This window comes from Triticum aestivum, chromosome 3D (assembly GCF_018294505.1).
Source record: "Triticum aestivum cultivar Chinese Spring chromosome 3D, IWGSC CS RefSeq v2.1, whole genome shotgun sequence".
Taxonomy (NCBI): Eukaryota; Viridiplantae; Streptophyta; class Magnoliopsida; order Poales; family Poaceae; genus Triticum; species Triticum aestivum.
Genome location: NC_057802.1, coordinates 167,614,050 through 167,624,202, shown reverse-complemented (window position 1 = coordinate 167,624,202; position 10,153 = coordinate 167,614,050). Strand labels below are relative to the sequence as shown.

Here is a 10,153-nt window from a genome sequence, read left to right as displayed (position 1 = left end):
TTCCCCAACAGTGGCATCATGAGCTAGGTCTATGCGTAGTTTCTATGCACGAGTAGAACACAAAGTAGTTGTGGGCGTCAATGTTGTCAATTCTTCTTGCCGCTACTAGTCTTATCTTGTTTCGGCGGCATTGTGGGATGAAGCGGCCCGGACCGACCTTACACGTACGCTTACGTGAGACAGGTTCCACCGACTGACATGCACTAGATGCATAAGGTGGCTAGCGGGTGTCTGTCTCTCCCACTTTACTCGGAACGGATTCGATGAAAAGGGTCCTTATGAAGGGTAAATAGAAATTGGCATATCACGTTGTGGTCTTACGTAGGTAAGAAACGTTCTTGCTAGAAACCTATACAAGCCACGTAAAAACTTGCAACAACAATTAGAGGACGTCTAACTTGTTTTTGCAGCATGTGCTATGTGATGTGATATGGCCAGAAGATGTGATGAATGATATATGTGATGTATGAGATTGGTCATATTCTTGTAATAGGAATCACGACTTGCATGTCGATGAGTATGACAACCGGCAGGAGCCATAGGAGTTGTCTTTATTTTTTGTATGACCTGCGTGTCATTGAATAACGCCATGTAAATTACTTTACTTTATTGCTAAGCGCGTTAGCCATAGAAGTAGAAGTAATCGTTGGCGTGACAACTTCATGAAGACACAATGATGGAGATCATGGTGTCATGCCGGTGACAAAGATGATCATGGTGCCCCGAAGATGGAGATCAAAGGAGCAAAAATGATACTGGCCATATCATGTCACTATTTGATTGCATGTGATGTTTATCATGTTATGCATCTTATTGCTTAGAACGATGGTAGCATAAATAAGATGATCCCTCACTAAAATTTCAAGAGACGTGTTCCCCCTAACTGTGCACCGTTGCGAAGGTTCGTTGTTTCGAAGCACCACGTGATGATCGGGTGTGATAGATTCTAACGTTCGAATACAACGGGTGTTGACGAGCCTAGCATGTACAGACATGGCCTGGAACACATGCAAAACACTTAGGTTGACTTGACGAGCCTAGCATGTACAGACATGGCCTCGGAACACAAGAGACCGAAAGGTCGAACATGAGTCGTATAGTAGATACGATAAACATGGAGATGTTCACCGATGATGACTAGTCCGTCTCACGTGATGATCGGACACGGCCTAGTTTGACTTGGATCATGTATCACTTAGATGACTAGAGGGATGTCTATCTGAGTGGGAGTTCATTCAATAATCAGATGAACTTCATTATCATGAACATAGTCAAAAGGTCTTTGCAAATTATGTCATACGCTTTAGTTCTACTGTTTAAGATATGTTCCTAGAGAAAATTAAGTTGAAAGTTGATAGTAGCAATTATGCGGACTGGGTCCGTAAACTGAGGATTGTCCTCATTACTGCACAGAAGGCTTATGTCCTTAATGCACCGCTCGGTGTGCTGAACCTCAGCGTCGTCTGTAGATGTGGCGAAACATCTGACATACACGTTTTGATGACTACGTGATAGTTCAGTGCGTAATGCTAACGGTTTTGAAACGTCTCTCTCTTGGCGCAGCCCTACCTCTCTCCCTCCTCCTCTCCCGCGGTGCTTGGCGAAGCCCTGCAGGATTGTCACACTCCTCCATCACCACCACGCCGTCATGCTGCTGCTGGACGGAGTCTTCCCCAACCTCTCCCTCTCTCCTCGGCCCGGCCCAGCCCGGCCCGGCGAGCGAGCGCGCGCGTGTGGTTTTCCCTTTCTCTTCTCACACACCACTTAGAGTGGTGGAGAGAACCCACTATATAAAGAGGTCCAACTCTTCTTCAACTTCCGGGGTGGGACTAAACTTAGCACCACCACTTGCCATTTTACACATGGGCTTTGAGATTTCAGAAATTGCTATGGGCCTAGCCCATTAATTCTAACAGGGTCAGGTGCATTGAAACCAGCAGACATGATGTCAGATGGAAGGCCTGGTAAATCAAAGAAGATCAACCGCAAAGCAGAAACTAAAGATATTGCAAGAAAGGGCATGGAAAAAACTGATCCACAACAAATGAGTTCTCTGTACTAAATGCAGTTTCGAATACCCAGTGAAATTCAAGCATTCAAGACAAATTGTAAGCCTTCCAATAGGCTTACGTTAAAGAGAAATACCCTGAGCTGTGTTCCTTCTCTATTAATGAGCAAATCACTGTTAAAGATTTTCTCACAGCTCAAGACCCTGTTTCTCACTCCCACACTCCCTTGTTTTCACATGCTTATCAGCAATTCCAGGAACTACAAGGACTACTGCAAGATACCTAGCTTTCTAAAAATCATGACAAGTGGACTTACACCTGGGTCTCGGCGGGCATGGCGCAACAGGGTCCTGGAGATGCACGTGTGTTGATGGACCCGTGTAGGGCGGTGGTGTTGTTTGGCGTCGTGGTGACGTCGACGACAGACGGGTTAGTCAGGTGAAATTTTTTCGTCATCGGTTCATTTTGTAATATTGTTTTGTTCATAGGTCAAATTTGTTGTTTTTGCCTGTCTAGTATGCCACACGTGTTTACGATCAGGAGGAACGGCGCGGCCGAAGCGGCGGCACAACTTTGCTTTGAGATTTCTTTGCCCTCTTTTTGCTGTTAGGGTTCTTTGGGGAAGGGGAACTCTTTTTCTTTTTCTTTTTCTGTGGTTGTTTCTTTGTACCGAAATCGACTAGCCCGATCCGGCTGATACCATTGATGGAACCTCTGGATCGGAGTAGGCTAGTAGATCCGGTGAACCTACCTTGTCCAGCAGCAGATGAACTTGAGCTGGAGGCCATCGTGGTGCTGTGGCACACGGCGATGGCGGAGAGTGGGCGAGGTGGTGGAGCTTCCCGTGAGCACCGCGCTAACCCTAGATCGGTAGGGATTGTTGTTGGGGTTTGTGGCAGCGATTAACCTCGTGAATAGCGCCCCGGCCCCCACCTCTGTTTATATAGCGCGGGTCACAGGGGCCCACCAACCATGGTTTGGTTGGGCGCCCCCGATCAGGGCGCGAGTCAAGGGCCCGTTCGACCCGTTGGGCTCGAACGGGAGAGAGATCAACCTAACAGTTAGAAGTCACTGAAGAGTATGAAATATGCATTGGCAGACTAAAGGTGCCTCTAGAAACTTCAAGTCAACGCTAAAAAAAAAGTTGCATTCAACTTGTGGCCAGACAACTCTGCTTTACTGTGCAGTGCATTGTTGGTATGCACAAGGTTGTTCTGAAAAATAAATCAGTACTAGTATTCTGTTATACAATTTGCAATATCGAAAAAACTTTTGATGTTTTGGCAGGTAGCACTCCGAATCTCATTCTCAGAGATTTCAGTTTTGCAGGTTTGAGGAAATCGCCTACAGCTTCAATGGTGGCAAAGATTCAACTGCAATATCTTTATGCTCTCTTCCGCTCATCATTCCAAGTGCATTCAGAGGCTAATTGGTTAATGCCAATATTTAGAATGCCAATTATTGGCAAGTCCAAAATATTGGCTGCCAATTGGTTGCCTACCAATTAGCTTTTCACTCACTTTTGAATTTCCTTTTCACAAGGTAACAATGTAATTTACCAAATAGGTACATCTGCATTTGCTTTGGGCTGGCTACTACCTTCATAAAATTAGTTCAAACCATGGAGGCCAAACGAATCTCACCCTTCAGAACTGCCCTATGCGGACCGTCTTACTTCAAGGACCCTAAAACATTTCCCGAAGTTGATTCATTGTTTGCTGCGTAAAAACTCGCAAAGATTTTACTTCCCTGGTTGATTCTTGTTCTTGAGTAGGAATATCAGTTTCATGACTTCTTGCCCCGCAGCTTCAGTTTTGCCATTGGAGACTATCAGGACAGATTTCAAGTCTGCCTGGAAGCTTCGTTGAAACAAAAACCTAAGAAAGCAATTTTCCATGCCACTAGAAACAGAAATCCAAGTGCGGCACATTTCTTTCCAGGGATCTAATATGATTCTGGAATATTCAATACCCGTGCATATCTTCATACTAAATTGGTCTCTATAGGTTGGTCAAGAACAATTATCTCCTAGTTCAGTTTTTCTCTCGATAAAAGGCGCTTTTATCACCTACTCCCTCCGTCCCATAATATAAGAGCGTCTTTGACACTACACTAGTGTCAAAAACTCTCTTATATTATGGGACGGAGGGAGTAGTTCAGTTGGATAGCCTCCTTTCTGAAGAGCATATTGTTCTCTGACAGGGATGTTTGGTCTTTCCTCAACCTGCAAGGTTACATACTCCAGCCTTTATGATCAAGGGTATGTTCTTCTCGGTGTTCAAACCTTTATTGGTAGATGTTAGGTCACCCTGTGGTCTGTTGATCAGGGTAAGATTTATTACAGCATTCTCTGGGAAAATTAACTACTAATAAGCCTCTATTACTATGGTATTCTGAACTTTCACCTCATATTCTGTAAAACTACCTTGGCACCTTAGTAGTTTGCGGTCATCTACCCTTTCATTTCATGTATAAAGTTTCAATCTCTCATGCATTTGTTTGTACTTGCTCTGATATCAGGTACACTTGTAGTGTGAGCATACATGACACTGTCCCGAATGCACTCCTGATTGATGGGTCAGGCGCATTTAAACAAGCTGGATACCCCTGAAAGGGCATTTAAACATGACAATAGAAATAGAAGCAGAAAATATAGCTGGATACCAGGCAGTTGATCTTCTTTGATCTACCAGCAGAAAATAAAGATGTTGCAAGAAAGGGCGTGGACAAAACTGATCCACGACAAATGAGTCTTCTGTACTAGACATAATTTCGAATATCCAGTGAAATTCATGCTTTCCAGACAGAATGTAAGGCTTGTAAATCTTGTGGTGTTTGCCTTGTATCAAGATCTTGTGGATGTATCTTTTTGTGTGAAATATATGTATCTATATGTCCAGTTTGTACCGCTCTAATGTGACGGAAGTTACACACTTGTTTTTTTACTAGAAAAGGCAAACCATTGTCTACCTTATGCATTCAAAACGAGCATTACTCCTTTGGGGTGTTCTTGTAATACCCTTTCTAATCAATGAATTTGGTAGCTCTTCTACCAACATTCGAAAAGCCAGAGCCCAGATTTTTTTTTTTGCTTTTGGAAAAGGAGGAAGACCCCCTGCCTCTGCATCTGGGCGATGCATGCAGCCAGACACAATTTACTCTGCTCTGGACGCACTAAATTATCATCCAAGCATACTATTTTGCATCTGAAAAGTTCTAAGCATCGATGGATCAAGGCACAAGAACGAGATCTCTGCGACTTCATGCGGCCGGTGGAGCGGTCAGTGGCACCTTCTTCCTGATCAACGTCTTCTTGGCCGTGACTCTCTTTCTGGGAGGCATCAACGGAGCGAACTCCACCACCTCCTCCTTTATGGACACCGCCATCGTGTCGATCTTGGCAGCAGCAGTAGGAGCAGTAACGGTGGCGAACCACGGGAGCTTCAGCGCGGCGGCCGCCGTCAGCCGGTTGTCGGGGTTGCATGTAAGAAGACCGTTGAGGACCTCGAATCCCTCCGCGGACAGCGTCTCCACCGGGAACAGATCTCGCAGCGTGCTCTGCTGCCCCGGCACCAGCGGCGGCGGGGCGGTGTGCGGCAGCGACGTGAACCCCGGCCACGTCGTGTCGTCTGGCACGCCCACCACTTGGAAGATCCTTTGGAACAGAGAGATGAATTCGTCGGCCCGGAAAATCCTCTTGCCCGAGAGCATCTCCGCCATGACGCACCTAAGAGACCATGTGTCGACGAGCGCGTCGTAGTCCTCTTTCCCTAGGAGCATCTCGGGCGCCCGGTACTCGCCCATGCCAACCTCCTCCTCGTACGGCGGCGCCTCCGACATGGACATGGCGACGCCGAAGTCGCAGATCTTGACGACTTCCCCTCCGACGAGGATGTTAGCAGGATTGATGTCGCGGTGGACGATGTGGCACCTGTGCATCTTCTTGGCGGCCGTGAGGAGTTGCCACATGAAGGTGCACACCGTGGCCTCCGGGAGCCCGCCGCCCCTCTCGCTCAGGAGAAGTTTGAGGCTCTTGCCCTCGACGTAGTCCATGACGAGGCAGAGCTCGTCGGTCACGTAGTCGAGCGTGACGCCGCGGAAGCCGACGATGTGCGGGTGGCCGCCGCAGGCCTCGAGGAAGCGGGCCTCCCGCAGCACCTCGTGGGGGTCGGCGGGGTCGTGGAGGGACTTGATGGCGACGAGCTGGCCGGTGGCGCGGCACCGCGCCTTGACGACGGCGCCGAACTTGCCTGCGCCGAGGCGCGACTCCTGGTCGTAGTCATAGGTGGTCCCAACGACGACGCGCCTCCTCTTCCGGCACATCGCGCCCGGCTGGCTGGCGTGGCCGTCGAGGGACGCGGCGGGTCGCTTGCAGGTGAACGCCATGGGATCGATCGGCGCGCTGAACAGAGATGCGGAGACAGGGTAGAGCGCGTCTGATCTAGGAGTAGGAGGAGTGGGGGTGGCGGCGACGAGATGGAAGACCGGCAAATACATCGTACGTATATATACACCGAGAATCCGATATACACACTGAATCGACGGCGACTCGATTTCCCCGACGCGTTTTGTTTCGTTTGCTTGGCGCTTGCGTTCCTGGGGAAACAAGTCAAGCTAAGCTATGGTCCAATCCGATTCTGACCAGCACTGCCTGCACGCCGCGCAAGTCAACTGGAGGTAACTTTGCTGTTCAATCTGAGTTTCCCACTTGTTTCCCTTAGTAGAAACCATTTATTAGGATTTGAACCTCATTTTAAGAAGTTATAAAACGACAAAAAATGCCATGACGTATAAAACAAAATTGCCGTCATGATCAAAATTGATCATGCACTGTACATTTTCTCTAGAAAAGCTATTGCCCATTCCTGAAAATAAAAAATACAGAAAAAACAAGAAAATAGAAAAAAATGTGAATAAGAAAATAGAATTTGACGTGCTAAATTTTTTATAATTTGACATGGTAAGGATTTCATATATGTTCCGCAGTTTCATATATAATGTTATTCTAAACAAATAACATGGTAAATTTTAAACCTCTGTATCTCTTCCCATCTACTCGTTCTCGTCAAAAAAGGATTTCATATATAGCAGACAAATAGAAAAGCACAACAAATGTATGTAGCAAAAACTGCTATTTGCAATGTGAACAAAAAACAGTATTTTTACTAAAAGCGCCATCATATAAAATCATACATGGTAAATTTGAAAAAAAAAGTTATAACGAAATTGCCATCATCGAGGATGATTCAAAAAATGAAAACGTTTAGAAAACAAAAGGAAATTGCCATGATCAAGATAATGGAAATGCCATGACATTAAAAAAATAAAAATACCATGATATAAATTGTCGTGCCCAATATTTTCTTTGTTGAAAACAATATAAATCACACAAAGAACATTGCATGATTCAAAAAAGTAAACATGTTGTCCATTAAAAAATAAATTCACCATGCTATAGATTAAAAAAATGCCATGCTCTTATTAAAAGAAAACGCCATGTTGTTAATGATAAAAATGCCATGCTCTTCAACATTAAAATGACATTATACAAGGCCGTCTCCACGAATTTGGGGGCATGGGGCGAACTTCAAATTGCAGCCTCATTTTTTTAAAATCATATAACTAAAGGACAATCTTGAAAAAGTCTCATACCTACTCCAGAAATACATCATGCTTTTGTCATTTTGAGTTTAATGGATAAATGAATCTTTTTTCAATTTCAGTTCAATGTTCAAGTGCATCAATTTGTAAATCAACACATATAACATCAATTTGGAAATCAACACATACAACATGTCAATTTAAATGCATTTGCTATTGTTATATGTTTGTCTCGGTCCAAGAAATTACCCAACAGTGCGCTCTTGGCTTCCGAAGCGCATCAGTCCTGGGCGAGGGGGAGGCAGGGGAAGGCGCCCAGCACCAGTACAAAGGCTGGGCTGGTCGAGCATACACTCGGGAACACTTGCGGGAACGGCGTGGTGGGGCTAGCACTGAGTAGCTAGCAGGCCAAGCTGGATTAGGGGAGAACAGCGACCGGCGGCAGATTGCAGTAGACCGTCAGGGAGATTAGAGGCGGCGCGAGCTTGCACGGGGGACGATTGGGGGTGAGGGTTGGGGACTAGGGCAGGCTTGCGGCCCTAGGGCTCGCTGCCCCGATTGTGGGGGCGGTTGCATCAGACTCGAGCGGCTCGCACATGGACCCGCACATGAGTTTTTCCCTAATGAGGGCCCCACGATTTTGGGGGCCCTGTGCCGTCGGCCACTTTGGCCGCCCTCATCGACGGGCCTGACGTTTTATATAGATATAGATACATATCCCAATAACAAACTTTTATGAGCTTGCCGTGTTAACATAGCGGGTTTTATATAAAACTTGCCATGTGAACAAACAAGGTGGTAAATATGAAAACAATGCCATGTTTTTTAGTACACATAACATTATGAAATTTACCATGTTATTCTTAACAAATGCCATGGAAAATTACAGAAATTTGATTAAAAAAAGGTTTTCAAAAAATGTTATGAATTTTTCATGTTATTTTTTAAATACAATGGCAAATTAAAAAAATTACAAAAGATTTTCAAAACACTTTCTATGTATTGTGAATTTTTTTTATTTTTTCTTCCTACATACAATTGAAAAATTTCATGGGGGCACCCTGTTCAACGTGTTCAATCACACACAAAAAATTTCCATGGAATTTCAAATAATCTTGTGTGAATGGACTAGTAATTTCTAAAGTTTCTATGGTTTAAGATTTTCTATTCCAAAAAATGTCATGTCATCACTATCACAACGTGTTCATTCGCATACAAAAAATGCCATCCTCCAATTAACAAAATGACATGGGACCTAAAATAAAACTACTACCATGTTGTCAATAGTAGAAAAATGCCATGGTCTTATTATTAAAATTGTCATACTGCCTATAATAAATTTCCACATGGCAAAACTAGCATGAGTCAACATTTATATGATGTTTTGTGGTGGTTACCTACAAAATTGCCACAAGAAAACAAACTGCCATGTAAACAATTCAAAAACAGTCATACAAAATCTGCCATGCGAACGTTTCCAAGTAGTTCATACTATTAGCCCCATATGAAGATATACACACATGGTAGAAAAGTTGAGATTCCATTGCAAGATGATACTTCACAAAACAAATACCATGTGACCAAAAACCAAAATCCGGTAAAATGTCATTATACTATATGAAACACTTGAAGTGACATCCCTTTTAGGGATACACGCTTAAAGTTAGAACAGATCATGTAGAAATTGCCATGGCAATACAATGTAAAAAATGCCATGTACTGAAATTTTGCCATGTCACCTAAAAAGTGCCCTACCATTAATTAACAAAATGCCATATTTTTAGGAAAATGACATAGAAATTGCTATAGCAAATTCCATGTCAATATTGCCTTCTGGTAGTTTTTGCACCTACTTTCCCATCTACTAAAAACCTAAAAGTTACCATGGCGAATTCTATTTATTTGACATGATGTTCTTGCGAAAACTACTAGCACATGTAATGTTTAGTTGACGTGGTAGAGAGGTATCTCTAAAATGCCGTGACAATACATAGTTCATTTTACTAAGCATGCATGTTTGATTAGCCATGGTATATACATTGAATTTTCCTTGATTTGTACAAAAATGTCATTGTTTTTTACACAAAAATGTGTCGAGGACACATGTTTGATTTGCCATGGTATACACATTGCAATTGCCATGGTTCCTACATGACTACACAGGGACCACGATGCACCTAGTTGTCGATCCCAGAAATTTTTCCACTCGAAATCGACCCCCAAAATTTGCCATATACCCAATTCCCACGGTCCGTGGCATTTCCTCTTGTAAGAAAAAGGCAAAAAAACTATCTACAAATTGCCATGTGGGTAAGATACAAAACTGAAAGTGTCTACAAAGTGCCATTGCTTGATCAAATTTGCTGCTAGGCCTAATTGTCAACAACTATTGCCATGGGGGACATAAAAACAAATTATGCAAAATTGTCATGGGCTTAATCAATCCCATTTAAAAATCCTCACATCTACAGAAAATGGGAGATCTAAAACACATTAGGAGAAACCATATACAGACAAGGAATGGCAAAAAATCCACTGCCTTT

At 43.9% G+C, this 10,153-nt stretch overlaps 1 protein-coding gene across 1 annotated transcript; it reads right to left on the bottom strand.

The window, feature by feature from the left end:
- Nucleotides 1-4,718: 4,718 nt before the first annotated feature.
- LOC123074441 (putative cyclin-dependent kinase F-2) lies at nucleotides 4,719-6,577 on the bottom strand. The gene has a single exon (XM_044497289.1). It carries the CDS (start codon nucleotides 6,504-6,506, stop codon nucleotides 5,271-5,273), a length of 1,236 nt encoding a protein of 411 aa, XP_044353224.1. The 5' UTR covers nucleotides 6,507-6,577; the 3' UTR covers nucleotides 4,719-5,270.
- Between the last annotated feature and the right edge of the window lie 3,576 nt (nucleotides 6,578-10,153).